The sequence below is a fragment of the Hyperolius riggenbachi genome, chromosome 6, assembly GCF_040937935.1.
Source record: "Hyperolius riggenbachi isolate aHypRig1 chromosome 6, aHypRig1.pri, whole genome shotgun sequence".
Classification (NCBI taxonomy): domain Eukaryota; kingdom Metazoa; phylum Chordata; class Amphibia; order Anura; family Hyperoliidae; genus Hyperolius; species Hyperolius riggenbachi.
The window spans coordinates 45,734,331-45,761,288 of record NC_090651.1 but is presented as its reverse complement, the minus strand read 5'-3'; the positions used below and the strand labels follow the sequence as shown (position 1 = coordinate 45,761,288).

The 26,958-nt window shown below is 46.8% G+C and overlaps 1 protein-coding gene across 3 annotated transcripts in view; it reads right to left on the bottom strand.

Annotated features, from left to right (window-relative positions):
* The window catches only part of ERICH3 (glutamate rich 3), a 154,263-nt gene that overhangs the window by 76,775 nt on the left and 50,530 nt on the right, over window positions 1–26,958 (bottom strand). For all 3 annotated transcript variants that reach the window (XM_068239213.1, XM_068239214.1, XM_068239215.1), the window contains exons 3-5: window positions 24,186–24,311; window positions 6,079–6,150; window positions 2,849–2,974 (exon numbers count right to left, since the gene is read on the bottom strand). In XM_068239213.1, coding sequence (XP_068095314.1) covers window positions 2,849–2,974; window positions 6,079–6,150; window positions 24,186–24,311 — 324 coding nt within the window. The remainder of the gene's footprint in view (window positions 1–2,848; window positions 2,975–6,078; window positions 6,151–24,185; window positions 24,312–26,958) is intronic.

The following is a 26,958-nucleotide window of genomic DNA, read 5'->3' as shown; positions in this document are numbered from 1 at the left end:
CTCGGGGCAGAGAGAGGCAGCGGGGTCTGGGCTGAGAGAGGCAGCTGGGGTCGGGGCTGAGAGAGGCAGCGGGGGTCGGGGCTGAGAGAGGCAGCGGGGGTCTGGGCTGAGAGAGGCAGCGGGGGTCTGGGCAGAGAGAGGCAGCGGGGGTCTGGGCTGAGAGAGGCAGCGGGGGTCGGGGCTGAGAGAGGCAGCGGGGGTCGGGGCAGAGAGAGGCAGCGGGGGTCAGGGCAGAGAGAGGCAGCGGGGGTCGGGGCAGAGAGAGGCAGCGGGGGTCAGGGCTGAGAGAGGCAGCGGGGGTCGGGGCTGAGAGAGGCAGCGGGGGTCTGGGCTGAGAGAGGCAGCGGGGGTCTGGGCAGAGAGAGGCAGCGGGGGTCTGGGCTGAGAGAGGCAGCGGGGGTCTGGGCAGAGAGAGGCAGCGGGGGTCTGGGCTGAGAGAGGCAGCGGGGGTCGGGGCTGAGAGAGGCAGCGGGGGTCTGGGCTGAGAGAGGCAGCGGGGGTCGGGTTAGGTCGGGGCAGAGAGAGGCAGCGGGGGTCGGGGCTGAGAGAGGCAGCGGGGGTCGGGGCTGAGAGAGGCAGCGGGGGTCGGGGCTGAGAGAGGCAGCGGGGGTCTGGGCTGAGAGAGGCAGCGGGGGTCGGGGCTGAGAGAGGCAGCGGGGGTCTGGGCTGAGAGAGGCAGCGGGGGTCTGGGCTGAGAGAGGCAGCGGGGGTCGGGTTAGGTCTGGGCTGAGAGAGGCAGCGGGGGTCAGGGCAGAGAGAGGCAGCGGGGGTCGGGGCTGAGAGAGGCAGCGGGGGTCGGGGCTGAGAGAGGCAGCGGGGGTCGGGGCTGAGAGAGGCAGCGGGGGTCTGGGCTGAGAGAGGCAGCGGGGGTCGGGTTAGGTCGGGGCAGAGAGAGGCAGCGGGGCACTGGAGGGCAAAGGCATCAGGGGAGGATGTGTGCAGAGACATACATTACCTTGTCCTGGGCAGCCGATCGCTCCTTCCCTCCGCTCCTGCACTGCTTCCATGTGTTTGCTGTAGTCCTGCAGCCGGCCAATCACCATATAGCTTCAGTCCCCGCATGGTGATTGGCCGGCTGCAGGACTACAGCAAACAAATGGAAGAAGTGCAGGAGCGGAGGGAAGGAGCGATCGGCTGCCCAGGACAAGGTAATGTATGTCTCTGCACACATCCTCCCCTGATGCCTTTGCCCTCCAGTGCCCCGCTGCCTCTCTCTGCCCCGACCTAACCCGACCCCCGCTGCCTCTCTCAGCCCAGACCCCCGCTGCCTCTCTCAGCCCCGACCCCCGCTGCCTCTCTCAGCCCCGACCCCCGCTGCCTCTCTCAGCCCCGACCCCCGCTGCCTCTCTCTGCCCTGACCCCCGCTGCCTCTCTCAGCCCAGACCTAACCCGACCCCCGCTGCCTCTCTCAGCCCAGACCCCCGCTGCCTCTCTCAGCCCAGACCCCCGCTGCCTCTCTCAGCCCCGACCCCCGCTGCCTCTCTCAGCCCAGACCCCCGCTGCCTCTCTCAGCCCCGACCCCCGCTGCCTCTCTCAGCCCCGACCCCCGCTGCCTCTCTCAGCCCCGACCCCCGCTGCCTCTCTCTGCCCCGACCTAACCCGACCCCCGCTGCCTCTCTCAGCCCAGACCCCCGCTGCCTCTCTCAGCCCCGACCCCGCTGCCTCTCTCAGCCCAGACCCCCGCTGCCTCTCTCAGCCCAGACCCCCGCTGCCTCTCTCTGCCCCGACCCCCGCTGCCTCTCTCTGCCCCGACCCCCGCTGCCTCTCTCAGCCCAGACCCCCGCTGCCTCTCTCTGCCCTGACCCCCGCTGCTTCTCTCTGCCCCGACCTAAGCCGATCTCAGCTGCCTCTCTCTGCCCCGACCCCGCTGCCTCTCTCTCTCTGCCCTGACCCCCGCTGCCTCTCTCTGCCCCGACCCCCGCTGCCTTTACTAGCAGCCCCTGTGTGTTTTTTCATGGCGCACCGCTCTGCAATAAATGTATCATAAAACGCTATTTACTGTTTTAATGTATTTACATTAAAACGGTAAATATCGTTTTATGATACATTTATCGGCAGAACGGTGCGTCATTTTTCTCCCTGCGCCATTTTCAGATGGACCCATATGCCTGGGGAGGGTCCTAAGTGGATTAGGGCCCTCTAGAAGTAAGTGTTACTTTGTATCACCTGTACTGCCCTTTTTATCCAGAAATAAACAAGATTGATATCCACTGAAAGTATCCCTGTTTGCTTTGTTTGCACTTTGAGTGCACACAGGTGGTGGAGTGGAAAGATATACATCAAAGGAGGAATATACCTGCGCTGAGAGTTTCTACTAGAATATTGACTACTTGGATACAAGGATTAATCCTAACACAGCTGCAATTCTATTCTTCACATTGTAGTGGGGCGCCGCAGTATTTACACTACAAATATGAAATACTGCTTATGATTACATGGCATATAAAGAGAAGGATTAAGTTGAAATGGGGCCCAAAGCAAGGTAGTAATTTGGGCTCCTGATGATAGTTTTTTGGTAAGATGACAGTCCAAAAAATTAACAGATGGGCCACTAGGCCCCAGGCACCCGCCTAGGTTGCCTTGGGGATAACCCTGTTCTGGACATATACCATACATTTTTTACAGCATGCGAAACATCATACAGTTTAGTATGTTGGCCTCATTTCACTATTCTACTGCTGTAGCAATCGTGTACTTTTTTTTGCTTGTTTAGGAACGTCACCTACCGTCACTTATATTTGCAGAAGGCCACCCTATACTGGGGTCAGATCAGTAAATGACAAGTTTTGTAAGTTACACTGTTCAGACTAATTTCCCTCATTACTGCATCTATTAATTATTTACCCACCGATTCGGATGAGTCTGAAGGCTCCCGTTTCTTGAGACGCCGGTGCATTCCCCTTTTGGGTCCTGTAGGGGGGCGTGGAGAAAAAGCAGGCAATGTGTCTTCCTCAGATCTCCTGGAATACTCAGTCTGAGGGCAAAAAAATGATATATTTTCAATGTTACTAAATAGTAGAGTGCATCTTCGTGTAAGTGCAGGAAATAAATAGGCATCTTCCACGGATTATAGAAATTTTGATAAACAAGAAGGGAGGGTGATTTTGGAGAGGGGAGCAGGTAATTGCAGCTTAACACCTCCATATGACCAAATGGACACATCCATAATGCATTACAGTGGGCAGAGCCATTCTTTTTCCCTTTGAAATCAGCTACACTGCTGGTTTATAGCACACCCATAGCTGTGCCAGGCTGTTATCTTATCTTCTCACTGTAAAGGCGAATGATCCAGGGCTCCAAATGACAGGGAAAGTTGGACTGCATCTTAAAGGATAACTCCAGCGAAAAAAGTAAGCGTTTAAAATCGGACAGAACTGACAAGTTTTGGACTAGTCCATCTCCTCGTGGTGGATTCTCGTGGTTTTCTTTATTTTCAAAAGCATTTCCTGAACTGGCGTTGCTAAGTCTAACTGAGACATAGGGCCTGATTCACAAAGCGGTGCTAACAGTTAGCACGCTGGTGAAAAGCCCTTTATCACGCCTAAACTCAGTTTAGGTGTGATAAGTTTAGGTGTGATAAGTTTAGGTGTGATAAGTTTAGGCATGATAAGTTTAGGTGTGATAAGTTTAGGCGTGATAAGTTTAAACACCAACTGGGTTAGCACCGCAGTGCACAGCTGATCAAAAGTTTTGCGCTAGCAAAGTCTGGTGCACTTCGCATAGAGTTTAATGGCGCTGCTTTGCGTGCGGGACTTCACGTGCCATCTAAACTTATCTAAACTTATCATGCCTAAACTTATCACGCCTAAACTTATCATGCCTAAACTTAGCATGCCTAAACTGGCTTTTCACCAGCGTGGTGCAATGGTTATTACGCCTAAAGTCTCTAACTGGGTTAGCACCGATTTGTGAATCGAGCCCATAGTGTTCAAGTGAGTAGTGAGGCTGGCTGATATCTTACTATTTTGGCAAACTGCAATTCAGGAGCTGCTTTTGAAAACAAACAACCCTGAGAATCCCCATGAGGAGATGTCGGTTCTGTCAGATTTTGCTTACTGACAACTGACAACCAATTAGAGGTCATAAAACTGTATACCTGAGTGAAAAAAACTTCTGCGAGCAGGGCACCGATAAAATGTTTAATAGTTAAAAATGTGGCTGTATGAGAGATGAATGCAAATTTAAAAAAAAAACTGCAGTCATTCACCAGAAAAGGCCAAAAAACTTTAAAGAGAACCCGAGGTGGGATTTCATTATGTTACTGGGGCACAGAGGCTGGTTGTGCACACTAACACCAGCCTCTGTTGCCCTATGGTGTGCCTCCATGTCCCCCCTGTGCGCCGATATAGCCCCCGCAGTCCTGGCGACACGCAGCGTGTCGCCAGCACAATGTTTACCCTAGCACTGTCTGTCAGCGCCGCTCCCCCGCCTCCTCAGCATCGATGCTACCTGCCCGTGTCCCTTCCCTCCCGCTGATTGGAGGGAAGTGACGCAGGCGGGTAGCGCCGATGCTGAGGAGGCGGGGGAGTGGCGCTAACAGACAGCGCTAGGGTAAACATTGTGCTGGCGACGCGCTGCGTGTCGCCAGCACTGCGGGGACTATAGCGGCGCGCAGGGGGGACATGGAGGCACACCATAGGGCAACGGAGGCTGGTGTTAGTGTGCACAACCAGCCTCTGTGCCCCAGTAACATAATGAAATCCCACCTCGAGTTCTCTTTAAACCTAGAATTTTAAACTTTAAACCAAAATAAGTCCATGGGATTTTGGGAAAGTCATATTTAGGATTAGATCTATTGATACAATTGTTTTATCTCATCAGTTTATTTTTACTTTACTTTATTTTTAGTTTGCTTTAAGTTTGCTTTAAGAACTGTCACAAGCAGGCAAATCCACTAGATGCAGATGGTAAAGGCCCATACACACGTCAGATTTTTTTAAACGACGGGTCGTTTGGACGTCCCGTCGTTCAGTCGTCCGGACGTCAAATCAGGCATGTGTACAGTCCGTCGTTCAGCTGATAAGACTGGTCTTGAGCGATCTGCCTGTAAGTTTCCAAAGGGTGCCTGGTATGTTGCTTAGTGTAGATGTCAACAAGTTCAGATGGGCAAATTGTTGCCTAATATGATGGCGAAAACCTGTCCAGTCATATATCGCCCCTAAGTCACTTTAATTGAGTACTAGCTGAAGACCTGGCATTGCTCTGGTATGAATTTGGTTGTTGTTGGGTTCGGCCACTTTTTATAACCTTGACATACAGACAATCAATGACCAGGTATGTGAGCTTTGGGGTCCTTGGCATCGATAATGTTAGAATGGAAGCAGTTTAAATGTTCCCACTGAAATTGTTTGTGGCTCCGCCCCTTTATTGAATTTGAACCCCAGTCACCAAGTAAGTAACTGGCTATCCCAGGTTTGAGGCCTCTGCCATTAACATTGTAAGAATGGCAGCAATTTAAATATTTCCCTTAAAAATCAATAGGTGAATTTTGTTTTAGGCTCCACCCACTTTTCTAAATATTAATCCCAGTCACCCAGTGACCAACTGTGCCAAGTTTGAGAAACCTGCCATTAACAGTGTAAGAATGTTTGCAGTTCACATTTTACCATTTAAAATGAATGGCTGAAATTTGATTGGCTGTTTCATGCTCCACCCACTTTCCCTGAATTTTTTACCTCGGTCACCAAGTGACCAACCTTGGCAAGTTTTGGGGCTGTGACTTTATTACTGTGAGAATGGCAGCCTTCTAAATTTTCCAATTGACATCAATGGGTGAAATCTGATTGGCTGCTTGTGGTTCCGCCCAGATGTGCAGGGGGGGGAGGGGGGTGCATGAGACCCCCAGAATATATCATCCCAGGCAGTTAGGGATCTGTATACCAAGCTTAGTTGAAATGGGTCAAGGCATTTGAGTGATGACGGCACATGCACACACATCTGATTTTATATATATAGATTGTTTTACCCAGAGGGTTGGCAATACTGTTAGGAAATTAGCATTTTTTTTAGAAGAGGTGACGATGGCAGTTTCCATAGATCTCTAATGATAGACATACATGAAATGAAATGAAGGCTCACCCTTCTATGCAGCACCCGCTCCTTTCTGGCAAACATTTCCAGCTTCCTTTTAATGTCGATCTGATGGCGTCTCTGGCAAGGAGAAGAAGAAATGCAGTTACCCCGCAGGAATAGATTAATGACAAGTACAGATCTTGATACATATTTATATTTCAAGCCTTAGTAGTAATGATTAAATGAAATCTGCAGGGAACGGAATTCCTATGGAGGCTGCCATGTTTATCCCCATAACGGAAGAAAAAATCTTTTGTTTGGCTGTCATGCCTGAAACAGGTAATTTAGGCGCAATGTGCGGCAGATAAATTGGGCACCAACCTCCGGCACCAATGCAACTAAATGCAAATAGCAGCTGTCATGTCTGAAACAGGTAATTTGGGCACCAAGTGGTTGGCGTTTGTCTATAGTATAGTGAATGCAGCGGTAGCACAGGAAACCAGCTTATGTGGAGCCATTTGGTGCAAGATCACAAAGGCCATGGTCTACTCTAGGGCAACAGCAGGGGCGTAGCAATAGGGGGTGCAGAGGTTGCGACCGCATCGGGGCCCTTGGGCCAGAGGGGTGCTGAGAGGCCTTCCTTCAACTGCAGTATTAGCTCTCTATTGGTCCTGTGCTCATAATAATCACTTCTATAGATACTTTGAATAGTGGTAATCATTAACTAGCTGTTCCCCATCCCCTTCTTGCACCTCTGACACTGTAGTTGCCATTGGCAGGTTTTGGTGCGCCGTATCAATTGTTATGTATAAAGTGCTTGGGGGCCCCATTGTAAAACTTGCATCGGGGCCCTCTGCTCCTTAGCTACGCCACTGGGCAACAGGTAGCAAGGGGCGGGCAGTGGACTGGCACACACAGGCAGTTTTACTGCTAAACTTGTAAGTGGTCACAGATCTGTTCTGTGGCTGTCCTACTTTCACAGGGCACATTGCTTCACCCCATGTCTCCGCATCCCATCTCTCCATGTCCCATCCTGTGCTCCCCCCTTAGGCAGTAAAATGTACGAATTCGGCCCTACCTATTGGAGGAATGTGCCCCTTAGGGCTATTTTCCACTGTACATGATATGTCGCAATTTGCAGATCGGTGGCAACCCATAAAGTACGAGGACACTGAATCTATTGTGTAAATCGAGGGTTCACATTTCCATTAGCATGATATGATTTTTATACATTTTGGCCAGATTACAAACACCAGTCCTGCTCCATTTTTTGAGCGTTTGTGTAGAAAGTATAGTAGTGTAGGAAAAAGGTGCAATATTTACCCATAAGAACTGAAAAAAAAAATTCTCCAAGCCAATCCAGAAAAAAATCCCAAAACGCAATTCCAAACACACACACAAAAAGAAAAAAAAAACGTAGAGAATCATGTGCTAGAAAATTGTAAAACTTGTGCCCCTAACTGGGCAGAGCAAGAAGTTCACTCGAATGAGAGCAAAGGGCTGGTGCACACCAGAGCGGTTCTGAAGAGTTTTTTAAAACGCTTGCAGGGGGAAAACAGCTTGGCTAATAAAAGTGAATGGGCTGTAGAGATGTAGCGAACGGTTCGCCGGCGAACGGTTCCAGGCGAACTTAGGGGGTTCGCGTTCGCCTGCACCAGGCGAACTTTTGCGGAAGTTCGATTCGCCCCATAATGCACTATGAGGGTCAACTTTGACCCTCTGCATCACAGTCAGCAGGCACATTGTAGCCATTCAGGCTACACTAAGCCCTGGAGCCCCACCCCCCCTTTATATAAGGCAGGCTCCGGCGGCCATTAGCCTCACTCGTGTGCCTGCTAGAGAGAGGAAAGGGACAGCTGCTGCAGACTTTTTCTCCTAGGGACAGATTAGTTAGGTTCTAGGCTGCTTTGCTTGCTCCTGACTGATTATTATTGCTTTTAAAGCACCCAGCAACAGCTCTTTTCAGAGCTCAACCTGTACATTTTTTTTTCTGTGTGTCAAACTGACACTTTTGTTGCATGCACAGCCTTGCTAATTGATAGTGTGTGTGCCACTGCCAGCAGCCCAGCACATTCAGTGACTACCTGTGTGTGCTGCACATTGTACTACCCAGTACTGCATATACCCCAGTACCTGTTGTGTTTACTTAACCGACCTCATCACTGCATATACCTAGCTTTGTGTTGAGTGAACCCAGCTCACTGCATCTAACTACCCAGTACCTGTTGTGTTTACTTAACCCACCTCATCCCTGCATATACCTAGCGTTGTGTTGAGTGAACCCAGTTCACTGCATCTAACTACCTGTTGTGTTGAGTGAGAACCCACCTCACTGCATCTTAAGTACCTTTACTGTTCAGTGAACCCAGCTCACTGCATCTAACTACCCAGTACCTGTTGTGTTTACCTAACCCACCTCATCACTGCATATACCTAGCATTGTGTTGAGTGAACCCAGCTCACTGCATCTAACTACCTGTTGTGTTGAGTGAGAACCCACCTGGCCACCTCACTGCATCTAACTACCTGTTGTGTTGAGTGAGAACCCACCTCACTGCATCTTAAGTACCTTTACTGTTCAGTGAACCCAGCTCACTGCATCTAACTACCCAGTACCTGTTGTGTTTACCTAACCCACCTCATCACTGCATATACCTAGCGTTGTGTTGAGTGAACCCAGCTCACTGCATCTAACTACCTGTTGTGTTGAGTGAGAACCCACCTGGCCACCTCACTGCATCTAACTACCTGTTGTGTTGAGTGAGAACCCACCTCACTGCATCTTAAGTACCTTTACTGTTCAGTGAACCCAGCTCACTGCATCTAACTACCCAGTACCTGTTGTGTTTACCTAACCCACCTCATCACTGCATATACCTAGCGTTGTGTTGAGTGAACCCAGCTCACTGCATCTAACTACCTGTTGTGTTGAGTGAGAACCCACCTGGCCACCTCACTGCATCTAACTACCTGTTGTGTTGAGTGAGAACCCACCTCACTGCATCTTAAGTACCTTTACTGGTCAGTGAACCCAGCTCACTGCATCTAACTACCCAGTACCTGTTGTGTTTACTTAACCCACCTCATCACTGCATATACCTAACGTTGTGTTGAGTGAACCCAGCTCACTGCATCTAACTACCTGTTGTGTTGAGTGAGAACCCACCTGGCCACCTCACTGCATCTAACTACCTGTTGTGTTGAGTGAGAACCCACCTCACTGCATCTTAAGTACCTTTACTGTTCAGTGAACCCAGCTCACTGCATCTAACTACCTGTTGTGTTGAGTGAGAGCCCACCCACCTCACTGCATATAGCTAGCATACCCCCGAGATGGACAAAATGGACAAACCAGGTAGAGGAAGAGGTAGAGGCAGACCCAGAGTAAGGCCACCAGGCACCGGCAGGTCTGTGGCTGTGCGAGGTGGTGTTGCTGTGATTTCGTGCGGACCTGCCCCAAAATACAGTGCTCAGAAGAAGGCACGTGCCATCACTTCCCAAAATCGTGAGGAGGTGATTGAGTATTTAACACAGAACACCTCATCTCCCGCAGCCACCAGCGCTACAACAAGCACCACATCCGCTGCATTTGACACTTCGCAGGAGTTATTTGGTGGTGGTGGTGAAATCACTGATTCCCAGCCACTACTGCAACAACAACAAGAAGGCGCAGGTACACCACCTCATACATCTGAGTTAGGTGGCGATAGTATGGACGTAACGTGTGTGGATGGGGATGATGGTGAACCACCTGAAGTTGGTGCACTTGAGGAGGTGTCTGAGGAAAGCGCAGCTGGCCAGGAGGATTATGATGACGATTATACGGATACCACATATGTTCCCGGTAGAGGAGATGACCAGGGGGACAGTTCAGAGGAGGAGTCAGAGAGGAGTAGGAGGAGACCACTCCATGATAGAAGCAGAGGGAGCTCGTCCTCAGAAACAGCTGGGGGCAGTGTCCGGCGCCATGTATCACCAGCTATGGCCAGCCAGCCAACATGCCCTTCAACGTCAGCTGCTGATGCCAGCCTAGCGCCATCACCCCAGGGGGGCTCAGCGGTTTGGAAATTTTTTAACGTGTGTGTCTCAGATCGGAGCAAAGCCATCTGTTGTCTCTGTCAGCAAAAATTGAGCCGTGGAAAGGCCAACTGTCACGTAGGGACAAGTGCTTTATGAAGGCACCTGGAGAGAAGGCACAAACAGCTATGGCAAGAACACCTGAGGAAAAGCAGCACCCCTCAAAAGACAAGCCGCGGAGAACAACCGCGGCAGCCGTCAGAGGGGGCTTCTGCTGCTCCACGTTCCCATGGTATTGTTCGTGGCTGGGGGGAGGAAGAATGGATACACTTTTAAACAATTTAAAAATACAACCATCTAAACTTTCAAACAATTTAAAAATACAACCATCTAAACTTTCAAACTATTTAAAAATACAACCATCTATCATTTTCAAATAATTTAAAAAAAGGGCAAAAAAACTTGCCCTCCGTAAAACATTCTTGGCAAATGCTTTCGACTTGGTTTGTCTTCCGCTGGCTCAAGGGTCCATCTGACCACAGATGCCTGGTCTGCAAAGCACGGTCAGGGCAGCTACAGCATGGATCTCAGCAGGCTCCCACTTTGGGACGGAATCCAACCTTCATTCCCCGCGGTGACAATGTCAGACTTGCCCTCCATAACGGATTCCCGTTAAAGGATTTAAAGTTAATTCATTTCAAATACACAGCAGGGCCTCGAAAGTCCGCCTCCTGTATTGTTATTTTTGGTCACTACCTCGGGGCGGGCGTGCATGCCTGCCTGCTGCCCTCCTTGGATGTGTAGTGGTAGCCGTTTCTCAGGCTCCACACAGGATTCCATCCCTCATTCCCCGGCCATTACCCGGGGTCACAAATGGCAGACTTGCCCGCCTCCATATGATTCTCGTGAAAGGAATGTGGTGTCATCTTTGCCCGCCATAACTGGTTCTCGTTAAAGGATTTAAAGTACATTCATTTCAAATACACAGCAGGGCCTCGAAAGTCCTCCTCCTGTATTGTTATTTTTGGTCACTACCTCGGGGCGGGCGGGCGTGCATGCCTGCCCGCTGCCCTCCTTGGATGTGTAGTGGTAGCCGTTGCTCAGGCTCCACACCGAATTCAAACCCCTCATTCCCCGGCCATTACCCGGGGTCACAATGGCAGACTTGCCCGCCTCCACAGGATTCTCATTGTAGCGGTACTGAACAAGTACACAGCAAGTAGAAAATGTAATTTAAAAACAAAACGTAAGCTTTTTAACAATGCCATGGAGAGTTGAGAAGGAAGTCACACATTACCTGACATCACTGAGTGAGGAAGAGCAATCTCGCCATGGTGCGCACCAGTCCAGCACGGCCGTCACTACGCAAACAGCTGTTTGCGTTACGTTACACAGTGAGTTTGGTGTGTCAGTGTGAAGCAGTACTCTAATTACACTCCCTGATTGATGTATACACATGCAAGATGTTTTAAAGCACGTTAGGCCTGCAATTTAGCATTCAATGTGATTTCTGCCCTTAAAACGCTGCTTTGCATCACATCCAGATTTTTCCCCGGGACTTTTGGCATGTATCCCACTCCGCCATGCCCCCCTCCAGGTGTTAGACCCCTTGAAACATCTTTTCCATCACTTTTGTGGCCAGCATAATTTTTTCTATTTTTCAAAGTTCGCCTCCCCATTGAAGTCTATTGCGGTTCGCAAACTTTTCCGCGAACCGAACCTTCCGCGGAAGTTTGCGAACCGAAAATCGGCGGTTCGCGACATGGGTTGGTGCACACCGGAGCGGATCGTTTTTTCCACAAAAGCAAACTCGGGGGCTGCAGCATTTTTTAGATTTTCTTAGCGTTTCTGCCTCAGTGTTAAAGTATAGGAAAGTGGAAAGCAGCTCTGAAAAACGCTAGATCAGAGCGGTTTTCCAGGCGTTTTTGTTACAGTATCTGTTCAGTAACAGCTTTACTGTAACAATATAAAAAAAATCTGCTACACAAAAATGCTCCAAAAAACGCTAGGCATGTTTAGAAAACGTCTCTAAACATGCCTAGAATTGCTCTGAAATCTGCTTCTGCGTTTTGCAGATCTGCTAGAGGTTTTTGGTGTGCACCGGGCAATAGACAGAAGAAACAGAAACAGGTTTCTAACCCGTTTCCACAATTTTCAAATCTAACATGTTTTGTCAACCCTGAGTGAGGTTTTATAAATTTCAAAGAGCAATTGGACAAGTCCATAAGGGTAATAAAATATCAGATAGGACAAAATACAGTGCTAGCTTCTGCTGATATATTATTGATCTCTGAACAATACCCGCTTGTCAGGACAATGCGAAGAAACAAGAAGGGCACAATGACAGGTTGTGTCAGCGCCAGTTATCCCCCATCACCCATGACTCAGGAATAAAGTTACACTACTTCACTCCTGTGTCACATCGCAAGCTGAAAACTCCTGTACCTGGGGACTGACGGCCAGCAAAAGTGATGAGCACCAATTCCGCATAGTCCTAATTTCGCATCGAAATTCCCAATGACGATACAAAATTGTAATGCGAAATTTGGGGGAAAATAGTCATAAATTTTGACTGTAATTGTAATCAGGAACCCTAGTTTCACATTTGCTGCATATGTTAAGGAGAATACTGGGTAAAACTAATTCAAAGTATTTTTCAAAAAGACCTTGTCGTTTTTGAGAAAATCAATTTGAAAAATGCAAAAGTAAAATGGTTTTTAAACACATAAAAATGACAGTTTAACCATTTCAGCCCGCTGGGATTTTTCACCTTATGCATCAGAGCAATTTTCACCTCCCATTCATTCGCGAATAACTTTATTACTATTTATCACAATTTATTGACCTATATCTTGTTTTTTCCGCCACTAATTAGGCTTTCTTTGGGTGGTACATTTTGCTAAGAATTATTTATTTATAAATGCATTTTTTTTAAATAATTTTTATTTCAAGAAAGCTTTGTAACAATCACTGTTTGTACATTTCAGCAATATCAAAAATAACTGTAGGTCAGGACATTATTAATGTTAACAATTACAGTATTGTGATTAAAGGAAGTCCTTCTCCCAGATAGTCCAAGTCTTTTTTGCGTATTTTAGCTTTCTTTGCTTTTTCTTATTTTTATTTTTTCCCTTTGTTCTATGCATAAAATAAACAGAATAGTCATTGCTAGATTGTGAGGGTTCCAGTGTAATCATGGCCTCTATTCAAGATAATCCCAAGAGCCCATATGGGGCTAGTAAACTAGGCCCAGTGCTATTCTACATCAACCTTCCCTCGACGGAGGGAATGTGTCTAATCAGATATAACACAGCAATGACCTTAACATTTTCTAAAACTACAACATACAGATCCTGATGATATTATTATTCCCATCACATCTTAACATTATCACATCAGTTTTAATCTTTAGCTCTATTCAACCTGAATCTGTCAATTAGATCCACACAAATATCTATGGCTTTTTCCTGTGAGCAAGGTATGTATTACAAACTTGGCCTAAAATATTCCATTCTATGGGCGTGTCAGCATAGAAAGAGAGAATGAAAGGGGGCTCAGATACCAACATCCAGAAACCCTAGAGTGCCCGCAATGTGCCTAGTGAGGTACCATTTGGTATATTTGAATGGTTCCATAAGAGCTAACAAATCCGTTCCTGCAACATAATGTTTGATGAATGGAGTCCAAATTTTAAAGAATTTAGCTGTATTTTTTGATTTACACTGTTCAGCATCAAATTTATTGATATACATTAGTTTACTCATTGTATCAACTAGGTTTCTGGATGTTGGAGGAGTTGAGTAAACCCATTGCGTTAAAATACATTTTTTGGCTGCTAGAAAAACCAGATGCTCGAGAGGCTTTAATGGCGTATCTTTATCGCTTGTAGCAGGGTCTATAACATGAAAAAGAGCATCCCAAGGATCATTCCCTCTCTGTATTTTAGTTAGGTTCAGACACATGGCACGAGTCTCAAGCCAGAACTGTTGTATAGTGGGACAAGACCACAATAAGTGGAAGAGGTCTGGGTAAGAGTATGCACACTTCGGGCAGGAGGTCAGATAGTCCGTCCTTCCCGTTGCTTGTTTAAAGTTAAATGCATAGTATCCTTTATGTATAATTTTCATCTGCATTTCCCTCCATGTTTCCGCTGTAATCATTGAACAAACTGTTGTCCATCCTTTCTCCAGCAATGGGGCCATCACTTCTGTGGTAGTGCGTAACATTTTAGCCCAGTAGGAGAGATGCTTGAAGGGGGCAGCGCCAAGTTTAAATAGTCTCAACTCTGTGTACAAGTCAGAAATGGATTTTTTTTCTTGTAGGGGGGCGATAATCTTGTAAAATTGCTCATGAGAAGGGAGAGAGGCTTTTGGGCCTATGGATGCATCTATGTAATGTTTCACCTGGTGATATACCATGACTGAATTATTGGGAAGCTTATATTTTTTTTTCAATGAGGAAAAGTTTAGCAGACGCGCATCTGGGCCTAATACATCTGCTAAGTTTGTTATCCCTCTTTTCTCCCATATTCTAGAGATATTTGTACCTTGGCCTCCTGGGAAATCTGGAGAGGACCACAGGGGTAATAATGGAGAAATATGACCTGGGAGAGAAATGCATTTACGGAGTTCTCTAAAGGCTAAACATGTGTCTCTCAACAAGATATTTTTCCTTATTTTGTCAGGTAGTTTGGTTATTTTGGAGTGTAAGATTCCAGCTAGAGACCATGGGGAACATAGTTCCTGTTCAAGAATAGTGTTCGTGAAAAAATTTGTGTGGGCTAGCCAATCTCTAGCATGCCTCAGAATAGAAACCAAGTTATATGCCCTAATGTTCGAAAAATTAACCCCAATTCTCTCCCTTGGGTTTTGCAAAAGCCTGAGTGGTATTCTTGCTCTTTTTCCCTTCCACAGAAAAGCTTTGAAGGCTCGTGTCATGGTCTGAATATCTTTGTGTCTCAAAAGTATTGGCAAGGTCTGGAGCGGATAAAGAAGTCTGCCAAAGCTAATCATCTTTATAAGGTGTGACCTACCCAAAAGAGACAGGGGTAAACCCCTCCATTGTTCCAGTTCCGCCACGACCCTTGTAATAATGGGGGTGAAATTAAGAAAATAGAGTTTTGTTGCATCTCTAGCAGGGGCGTAACTAGAAATCACTGGGCCCCCCTGCGAATATTTGGATGGCCCCCCCCCCCCCATAGGTGCCAAATAATTGTAATGGGGCAGCGTTTCACTGTAAATTAATTGTAAAGTGGGCAGCATTTTACCAGACAATCGTAATGTGGGCCAGAAAATCGTAATGTGGGCAGAGTTCACCAGAAAATCGTAATGTGGGCCTTTAGAAAATCATAATGTGGGCAGAGTTCACCAGAAAATCGTAATGTGGGCACCAGTCACCAGAAAATTGTAACGTGGACAGCATTCACCAGACAATCGTAATGTGGGCAGCGTTCCCCAGAAAATCATAATGTGGGCAGAGTTCACCAGAAAATCATAATGTGGGCAGAGTTCACCAGAAAATCGTAACGTGAGCAGCAGTCACCAGAAAATTGTAACGTGGACAGCATTCACCAGACAATCGTAATGTGGGCAGCGTTCACCAGAATATCGTAATGTGGGACAGAAAATCGTAATGTGGGCAGAGTTCACCAGAAAATCGCAATGTGGGCAGCAGTCACCAGAAAATCGCCATGTGGGCAGCAGTCACCAGAAAATCGCAATGTGGGCATCAGTCACCAGAAAATCCTAATGTGGGCAGCAGTCACCAGAATATCGTAATGTGGGCAGCAGTCACCAGAAAATCCTATTGTGGGCAGCAGTCAGTCACCAGAATATCATAATGTGGGCAGCACACACCAGAAAATCCTAATGTGGGCAGCAGTCACCAGAAAATCCTTATGTGGGCAGCAGTCACCAGAAAATCGCAATGTGGGCAGCAGTCACCAGAAAATCGCAATGTGGGCAACAGTCACCAGAAAATCGCAATGTGGGCAGCAGTCACCAGAAAATCCTAATGTGGGCAGCAGTCAGTCACCAGAATATCATAATGTGGGCAGCACACACCAGAAAATCCTAATGTGGGCAGCAGTCACCAGAAAATCCTTATGTGGGCAGCAGTCACCAGAAAATCGCAATGTGGGCAGCAGTCACCAGAAAATCGCAATGTGAGCAACAGTCACCAGAAAATCGCAATGTGGGCAGCAGTCACCAGAAAATCCTAATGTGGGCAGCATACACCAGAAAATCGTAATGTGGGCAGCAGACACCAGAAAATCGCAATGTGGGCAGCAGACACCTGAAAATCGTAATGTGGGCAGCAGACACCAGAAAATCGTAATGTGGGCAGCAGACACCTGAAAATCGTAATGTGGGCAGCAGACACCTGAAAATCGTAATGTGGGCAGCAGACACCTGAAAATCGTAATGTGGGCAGCAGGCACCTGAAAATCGTAATGTGGGCAGCAGACACCTGAAAATCGCAATGTGGGCAGCAGACACCTGAAAATCGTAATGTGGGCAGCAGACACCTGAAAATCGTAATGTGGGCAGCAGACACCTGAAAATCGCAATGTGGGCAGCAGTGACCAGAAAATCGCAATGTGGGCAGCAGTGACCAGAAAATCGTAATGTGGGCAGCGCAGCAGACACCTGAAAATCGTAATGTGGGCAGCAGTGACCAGAAAATCGCAATGTGGGCAGCAGTGACCAGAAAATCGTAATGTGGGCAGCAGACACCTGAAAATCGTAATGTGGGCAGCAGGCACCTGAAAATCGTAATGTGGGCAGCAGACACCTGAAAATCGTAATGTGGGCAGCAGACACCTGAAATTCGTAATGTGGGCAGCAGACACCTGAAAATCGTAATGTGGGCAGCAGGCACCTGAAAATCGCAATGTGGGCAGCAGGCACCTGAAAATCGTAATGTGGGCAGCAGACACCTGAAAATCGTAATGTGGGCAGCAGACACCTGAAAATCGTAATGTGGGCAGCAAACACCTGAAAATCGTAATGTGGGCAGCAGGCACCTGAAAATCGCAATGTGGGCAGCAGACACCTGAAAATCGTAATGTGGGCAGCAGACACCAGAAAATCGCAATGTGGGCAGCAGTGACCAGAAAATCATAATGTGGGCAGCAGACACCTGAAAATCGTAATGTGGGCAGCAGGCACCTGAAAATCGTAATGTGGGCAGCAGACACCTGAAAATCCCCCTGCAGAATTTCAATGTGTGTGGGCAGCGGGCAGCAGCGGGATACATACCTTCTTCCTTGCGTTCCATCGCCGCCTTCTCGCTCTAGCGGCTGACGTCACTTCCGCTTCCGGAAGTGACGTCAGCCGCTAGAGCGAGAAGGCGGCGATGGAACGCAAGGAAGAAGGTATGTATCCCGCCGCCGCTGCCCGCTGCCCACACACATTCACTAGCTGGAGGGGAGCGCAGAGGGGAGAGCCCCGAGGTGAGGGAGAGGGGGGAACTTCCCCTCTCCCCGCCGACTGTGGGCAAGGCTTTCTCCTCATGCTGCCACCCCTCCAGCCCCCAAAAAACGGCCCCGAGCGGGCCCCAGGGGGGGGCCGGGCCCCCCGCGGGCGCAGGCGCTGCAGGGCCTATTGCTACGCCCCTGATCTCTAGGTACTTTTATTCCCAAGTAGTATATATATTCTTTAGCTATCTGAATACCTACATTTTCTGTTAGGTACCGCACTATTGATTGGGGTGTATGGGGGTCTAGAAACAGGATTTCTGATTTTGTTTTATTTATATGGAGGCCCGAAAATGTTCCAAAGTGTTCTAGTAGCACAAAGACCCCTTGTAGGTCTCTCTTAGGATTCCCTATGTATAACAAAATGTCATCGGCAAACAAAGAACAATGGATAGATTTAGTTCCCAGTGTTAACCCCTGAAAGACCTCCCCTGTTCTGATAAATTCTGCTAGTGGTTCTATAGCTAAATTGAATAGGAGAGGAGAGAGGGGGCAACCCTGGCGCGTGCCTTTGCAGAGATGTATGACTGAGGAAATAAATGCATTTTAACAGGATTAATAAGAAAAAAATGGAAAAAAATCATTATTTCTCAGTTTTCGGCAATTATAGCTTTAAAATAATCCACGCTACCATAATTAAAACCTATGTATTTTATTTGCCTGGTTATTATACCATTTAAATTTTGTCCCTATCACAATGAATGGCGACAATATTTTATTTGGAAATAAAGGTGCATTGTTTCCGATTTGCGTCCATCACTGTTTACAAGCTTATAATTTAAAAAATGTTTGTAGTATACCCCCTTCAAAGGCATATTTAAAAAGTTCAGACCCTTAGGAAACTATTTATGCATTTTTTTTTTTGTATGTAATTTCTTTTTTTTTTCCATTAAAAAATGTATTTGGGTAATATTTTGGTGTGGGACATAAACAGTTCATTTTTAATGTTGTTAAATGTGTAAATTGTAATGTAAAAAATGTGTAGATGTAGTTTTACTATTTGGCCACAAGATGGCCACCTTCATTTTTGTTTTCCCTCCTTGTACTTCTCGCTAAGCGGAAGTACAAGGGAGATGCAGATTTTTTCCGGGCAGAAGAACTGAAGCCTCATGTGTGAGTGCTTCGGTTTCTCTGCCGGGGAGACGGATCGGTGATCGGGAACCATGTTCCCGTTCACTGATCCCAGGGCTACCGGGGGACACCACGGGGGAGCGCCCAAGAATGCGTGCGGGAGCGCGCTGAAGCGCGGGAGCGCAGCAGAGCAGCCGCCCAGACGTGAGCTTCATGTCCGGGCGGCAGAGATGGTTAAAAAAACATTTTTGCTTTGCATTTTTTAAAATCGATTTTCTCAAGACCTGCAAAGTCTTTTTGAAAAATTCCCACTATGTACCCACTATTCTCCTTTGCTATTAAAGGCCAAAATCGGCACAAAATGATGTGAAAATTATGAATGGATTACACGAAATCAATTGAATTTACAAATCTTAATTACGTATGGGCGTAATTTGAAAATTTGTGCAAAATGATGTTTTATTGTAACTAGCTGATTACAATCATTACTAGCCAACAAGCTACCTGCCATGAATCAGGCTGCGTGTTTTCACGAGAATACACGAGGGCAGGGCCGGGCCGAGGCATAGGCTGGGCAGGCTCCAGTCTCAGGGCGCAGTGTAGGAGGGGGCGCACAATTCATTCAACTATCATTCCTAATTGTGTATGAAGCAGAAAGAAATAAGAAAAGGGGATACATAGCAGTGACTGCAAGCCAGATAACTAGATATTAAGGTGTTGGGGAGGTTGTGGGCCCTGTGGCCCTCTTAGTCTAATAGCATTCAGTGTGTGACAGCTGGGGTGGCAGGGGATGGAGGGGCGCACTTTGGTGTCTCAGCCTTGGGTGCTGGAGGACCTTGTCCCTGCTCTGCACGAGGGTAATGTTTTAGTATAGTTCAGGAGTAGAGATGGGCCGAACCTCCGATTTTAGGTTCGCGAACCTTCGCGGAAGGTTCGGTTCACGGAAAAGTTTGTGAACCGCGATAGACTTCAATGGGGATGCGAACTTTGAAAAATAGAAAAAATCATGCTGGCCACAAAAGTGATGGAAAAGATGTTTCAAGGGGTCTAACACCTGGAGGAGGGCATGGCGGAGTGGGATACATGCCCAAAGTCCCAGGGAAAAATCTGGATGTGACGCAAAGCAGCGTTTTAAGGGCAGAAATCACATTGAATGCTAAATTGCAGGCCTAAAGTGCTTTAAAACATCTTGCATGTGTATACATCAATCAGGGGGTGTAATTAGAGTTCTGCTTCACACTGACACACCAAACTCACTGTGTAATGCACTGCAAACAGCTGTTTGCGTAGTGACGGCCATGCTGGACTGGTGCGCACCATGGCCAGAGTGCAGGCCGTGGCAGTTTTCCAGCCCATATGGTCGCCGGGCTGTGGTAGCTCAATGATAGAACAGTGACTGTCCAGCTGATCAAATTTGGTCTGTCCACAATGAAGCAACGACCTTATTATCTTCTTGTATGTAGGTAGGCATAGGTAGGAGTCCCAGTATAGGTAGGTAGGCATAGGTAGGAGCCTCAGTAGTTAGCTAGGCATAGGTAGGAGACCCAGTATAGGTAGGTAGGCATAGGTAGGTGGCTCAGTAGTTAGCTAGACATAGGTAGGAGACCCAGTATAGCTAGGTAGGCATAGGTAGGTGTCCCAGTAGTTAGCTAGGCATAGGTAGGAGTCCCAGTATAGATAGGTAGGCATAGGTAGGTGCCTCAGTAGTTAGCTAGACATAGGTAGGAGACCCAGTATAGGTAGGTAGGCATAGGTAGGTGCCTCAGTAGTTAGCTAGGCATAGGTAGGAGACCCAGTATAGGTAGGTAGGCATAGGTAGGTGTCCCAGTAGTTAGCTAGGCATAGGTAGGAGACCCACTATAGGTAGGTAGGCATAGGTAGGTCCCCTAGTATAGGTAGGTAGGTAGGTGTCCCCGTATAGGTAAGTAGGTGCCCCAGTAGTTAGGTAGGCATAGGTAGGTGTCCCAGTATAGATAGTTAGGCAGGGCCTGGCTGGCACAGTAATAACAATTACCAAGGTCCAGCTGCAAATGATAGGGCTGTATAATGTCAGTGTCAGTGAGCAACACACACAAAAAAAAACACATCAGGAAAACATTAGCTCTCAAAAGAGCTGTTGAGGGGTGCTATTTTAGCAATAACAATCAGCCAGGAGCAAGCCAAGAGCCTAACTAATCTTTCCCTAGGAGAAAAAATCTGCAGCAGCTCTCCCTAGTCTGTCTATTTGCAGCAGGCACACGAGTGAGTGTCATGGCCAGCGAGCCTTCCTTATATAAGGGGGGGGGGGGGGGCTCCAGGGCTTAGTGTAGCCTTAATGGCTACAATGTGCCTGCTGACTGTGATGCAGAGGGTCAAAGTTGACCCTCATAGTGCATTATGGGGCGAATCGAACTTCCGCAAAAGTTCGCCTGGTCCAGGCGAACGCGAACCCCCACAGTTCGCCTGGAACCGTTCGCCGGCTAACCGTTCGGCCTATCTCTATTCAGGAGTAGTCCTTTGAGAGCCTGACTGTAATTATGCCATGTGTCCTGGGGGTAAGGGTTCGCACAGAGCCACAGCTAGGAGTAAAGGGACCCTATTCCAAGATCTCTTTTGGATTTCTGACTCTTTAGCACATCCCTCCAAATAAGATCCTAGCTATTCCAAAATATTAACCTCCCTGGTGTTCAATTTCCCCAGGATTTCTGTGCAAAAAGTTGCATAACCTTTTTTTCCCTGTAACTTTCCAAAATGTGTCAAGCAAGGGTCTAGTATACAGTGCAGGAGAGTATTAACGTGTATGCATGTCAATACTGTTCACAACATGTTTTGTATTGACGTCTATATCCGTTAATACCGCCAGGGAGGTTTTTAACAAACGCTATAATTTACTAGTGACTTTCAAAGCAACTGTAAACTGGGAATACCGTGATGTTGCCCAAAACTGATTGCCAATGTTATACACAGCTACCTGTAAATATAAGGACGTTGACAGGCACTGCTGGGTCCCCTGGGCTGCAGGAGTCCATAGCAGCTACACGGAGTGCCATGGCTATAGATATGCTTTCCTAGAAATGTGCTTTCTAGTAGTGATGATGAGCACGAATTTAGCATAAATGTAATGTTACAACGTAATTCGCAATTATGATGCAAAATCGTAATGTGAAATTTCGGGGGAAATCATAATAAGCCACCGTTATTTCATTTTTAGCTTTATTTTTGTGTAATTTTTGTGCCGACTTTAGGGGTTAATAGCAAAGCCCTCATACATGCTATCGTCACCAAAATTGTTACATAAGTTAAGCAAAATAGTGGTAACAACAAGTCAAAAAAACAAATTCAAAAATGCCTTGTAGTTTTTGAGAAAATTTGAGAATTGATTTTAAAAATGCAAAGAAAAATGTTTTTAAACTGTAACTTTTGGTTTAAAAACCAGTTTGGTTTAAAAACCATTTTTTATGTGCATTTTTAAAAAATCAATTTTCTCAAAAACGACAAAGATTTTTTGGGAAAATAATGACAGCATGCATGGGGGGCTTTGTTATTAACCGCTAAAATAATCACAAAATTACGCAAAATGATGAACTGATTACACTAAATCAATTTAATTTCCAAATCGTAATTATGTATGGCTGTAATTTTAGAAAATGTACGTGAAATTTCACGTAATTGTAATTAGCATATTTCGATCATTACCACTTTCTGGCTTATATAGGTGCCAGTCATTAAAATATCTTAAAGTGGCCCTTGAAGCCTAACTCACAGTGCTCAGTTGTGTTGCAGAATAATTCTGCATGTCAACTCACTGCCCATACAATTCTATCGGCCTGTTCACAGTACTGCGCTGTAACTAATTGCGTTATTCTAACTCATTGCATGCAGGCTTTGTATTAAAGTCTATGTCCAGTCTCTATTGCAGTTCACACTCAATGTGTGCAATATGAAACTGACCACTGTGAATCCAGCCTTAAAGGACAGCCGAGCTGACATGTGACATGATGAGATAGACATGTACAGTGCCTAGCACACAAATTACTAGGCTGTGTTCCTTTTTTTTTTCTTTCTTTGCCTGAAAGAGTTAAACATCAGGTATGCAAGTGACAGTTTCTATCCAGGTCGGACTATACCATAACCCTCACTGATAAGTAATTACAGCCATAAAACACTTTCCTGGCAGTAAATGGATTCCTGGAGCAGGAAAGAGATAAAAAGGGTTCATAATTAAAGAGAACCCGAGGTGTGTTTAAAGAATGTTATCTGCATACAGAGGCTGGATCTGCCTATACAGCCCAGCCTCTGTTGCTATCCCAAACCCCACTAAGGTCCCCCTGCACTCTGCAATCCCTCATAAATCACAGCCTTGCTGTGAGGCTGTGTTTACATCTGTAGTGTCAGTCTCAGCTGCTCCCCCGCCTCCTGCATAGCTCCGGTCCCTGCCCCCGTCCCTTCCCTCCAATCAGCAGGGAGGGAAGGGATGCAGACGGGGACTGGAGTTCTGCAGAAGGCAGGGAGAGCAGCAGACTGACACTATAGAGATAAACACAGCCAGCTCTGACAAGCTGTTTATCAGCAGCGTGGCTGTGATTTATGAGGGATTGCAGAGTGCAGGGGGACCTTAGGGGGGTTTGGGATAGCAACAGAGGCTGGGCTGTATAGGCAGATCCAGCCTGACTTCGAGGGACATGTGACTGCTGTCATGTGATTACTCTCAAGACAGGATTTATACTTTTTCTGTCCATAGGTCAGCTTTATTTTTGCTACCTATCCCTGTAACAGCTCCCCTAAAAGTCCATGTAGAGCCCCTCTTCTGTGTATATCCTACATTTACAACAGCCGCTCTTTTTCATGTACAGCTCCCTTCAGCAGCATAATTCTTTTTGCAGATATTGCTTCCCATTTCCCTCCCTTTTCCATTTGCAGGCTTCTCTTACATATTCAACAGCCAGGCCCCTTTTCTCAGTTCAGCCCCCAAGACCTGGGCCTATGCAACCTTTCCAGATATCCCGTTCTGATTACTGTAAATTGTTTTCAGGCATTCCATAATGCAGTGCACTACAGAGAATGCATACAAGTGTAAAGCAGTCCTGTACATACCTCCTAACTTTTTGAGATGAGAAAGAGGGACACTTAAGCCATGCCCCTGCCACACCCCTGATCATGCCCCCGCCACACCCCTTGTCACGCATACCATAAAGGTTTCATAAGAAAAACATGTTGTTTTATAATTCAAACCACACCGGTCCTTTCTATACTGGTTCATTTCCCTTCTTATTAACATTTTAAAATTAGTAATATATCAATTTAAAGGATGGGAATAAAGTTTCAAGAGTTTTAAAGAGTCAAACACATTTTAGTAAAGAATGTATATATATATGCATAGAAAGAGGGACAAAGTCCTAAAATAGGGACAAATGAGGAGGAAAGGGGACAGGGCTTAAAAAGAGGGACTGTCCCTCCAAAAGAGGGACAGTTGAGAGCTATTAATTAGTCAGCAGGGGTTAGGTGGCAAAATGCTGCAGTTCTATTGGCTGCTGCACATTGCCTCATACCTCACTGGATGAACAGGAACCTGTTCTCTGATCCCCATCAGTGCGGCCAGCATGGACAGCCTCCATAGGTGGCCACTTACCTCCATGTCGATGACCTTGTGAAATATGGCCTGGGCCAAACATTCCCGGATGTACTTCTGGTGATCCCGCCTCATGGCATTTATCCGGTATTCTTTCTCAGTCAGTATCTTCCCACTTCTGGTGATCTGGTACATAAAGAAACAAGATTAGGAGCAGTACAAGGACTTGTTGTGGAGTGATGGAATGCAGCCAATCAGGTTTCAATGGTTTCTGTATTAAAGGAATACTTAAGTCAGCAAAAAAATGACTTTTACTCACCCGGGGCTCCCCTCAGCCCCCTGCAGCTGAACGGTGCCCTCGCCGTGTCCTTCCGATGCACCTGGACTCGCCGGAGGCCACTTCCGGTTTGGCTGTCACCGGCCGACAGGCTGGGAACGCGGCTGATTGGCCGTGTTCCCGGCCGCAATAGCGCCCTCTATAATGCTATTGCGGCCGGGAACGCGGCTAATAAGCCGCGTTCCCAGCCTGTCGGCCGGTGACGGCCAAACCGGAAGTGGCCGCCGGCGAGTCCAGGCGCATCGGAGGGACACGGCGAGGGCAACGTTCAGCTGCAGGGGGCTGAGGGGAGCCCCGGGTGAGTAAAAGTCATTTTTTTTAGCTGACTTAAGTATTCCTTTACAGTGGATCCGAGATGAACTTTTACTCATTGCATACTTGTGTTCCTTTCCTATTGTTTATAGGGCATTCCTCAAGCCAAATACTTTTTTGTTTTAATACTCTAATTCCCTATAAACTAAACAAGCCTCACCCACAGTTTTTCAGAGAGCCTTGGCAGTAGCATGGGCTAATGGGAGCTCAGTCTGGGCAGGAGGAGGGGGGGGGGGGTATTACTAGCCAGAGATTTCAGCGGCAGAGAGGAGGAGGGAGATTAGTTTTTTTTTCACAGAAGATGCAGATAAGCTTGCCTGTGTGTAATGTTTACAAACAACATGGCTGCTGTCATTGTATCACAGCAAGAAATAATCATAAACTGTTGAAGCTGTTTGCAGCTAGATTTGCTGTGTAAACTATCTAAACTTTAGATAAGATATATAGACAAGTTACTTGTTATAGTTAGTTTTTCATCTCGGATCCGCTTTAAGGTTAGAGAAGAACTAATCACAATTCATTACTGTGGGATACACAGGGGATCTCAGCTGAGGGAGGAAGGAGGGGAGGTGTCAGGATTGGACTTGAGCTCCAGGATCTGTAGTGGTTGCCAACAAGCTTCTCCATAGAGTTCAACAAGAATTAGCTGCTTACATGTAAAGTAGGAGTCTGATATTTTGGGCGCCTGGACACGCAAAAAAGTATTTCTGATAGATAGAATATTGGTCAATTTTCTGATAGTCTACAATCATCTTCCCTAAGCTACACCTTTAACTACCTACACCTAATACTAATCGCCGCTACCTTTGCCTAAAGGTGACCATACATGGTACAATTTTTCATTTTTTCCAATTAGATCATTTAGTTCGATTATTCCGTCAGATCGAATTTAAAGATTTTTCCAACATATCTGATCGAATTGTTATAGAAAAAACGTGGTAATCGTTCATTTTTCTCGAACGAAAACAAAAGATTCTTTTCAACTTTCATTCGATTCGATCATTTTGGTAGAAAAAACGGGGAAATCAAAAGTTTTTATTTTACCATGTATGGGTACCTTTACACTAATCTTCCCCTACCTAGGTCTAACACTAAACTACCCCCCACCTATGCCTATCAGTAACCTCCTCCACCTATGCCTATCAGTAACCTCCTATGCCTATCAGTGACCTCCTCCACCTACGCCTATCAGTAACCTCCCCCACCTACGCCTATCAGTAACCTCCTCCACCTATGCCTATCAGTAACCTCCCCCACCTATGCCTAAAACTACCCGCTCCTATGCCTAACACTTACCTCCCCCCTACCTATGCTTTACACTAGCCCCACACCTGTGCCTAATACAAACCCTGCATACAGCACCCAAGGAACCGCAAGCGGTGCTCAGTCATACCTGCCGCTATATATGCCGATCTCTGGATTTTGGCTACATGATAGCCAGACTCTGGGTGCCGCTTAGAAACCCTGGCGCCAGTCTCTGGCTACATGATAGTCGGAACTCTACGTGCCACTTAATGGCTCCCACTGCTGCCCTTGCCATTACCTGGAGTTTGGTTATATAATAGCAGGACCCTGGTACCAAAAAGCAGAATTTCATGCATTGCTATATAATAGCTGAAGCCTTCCCAGGGCTGAAATTGCAGTCTTGGTCAGAGGCGCCTCTAGGGACAAGCTAATAAGCTAATTGTCTGGAGTGAAGCTTTATCTAGGGGCGGGCTTCTAGGGGGAAAAAAGGTTATTTTTCCTGTCCTTAGAGACTAAGGGTGCGGAGAGAAAAAGTTCTAATGAAAACATCTGCTAAGCCTCTCATAAGGAATCTACAAACCTTTTCTCTACAAGAACACTTTGTATGACATTCCCCAATTAGTTATCTGGAGATCTAGAGTGTGTCTGTCTGTGCACTCCTGTCCCGCCCCTACTTATGACCGTGAAAAGAAAACACATCAGAAGAGGAGGATAGTGTCTTTTTATGGAAGCAGGTACAAGGCATTACAGAACAAACTGGCCAGGGGGGAAGGTTCCCCCAGGCTGCTGGCACAGTGTATAAGGCAATGTGAAGCACTAGGCTGGCTGAGGGAAATAAAAGTACAAGTACCGGGGAACGGCAAGCTGGTAAATGTGCACAGCATGATGCAGAAGAAAGGCTTGCCTCCTGCAGAGTCTGTAGAAAAAAACTCTGTCTGC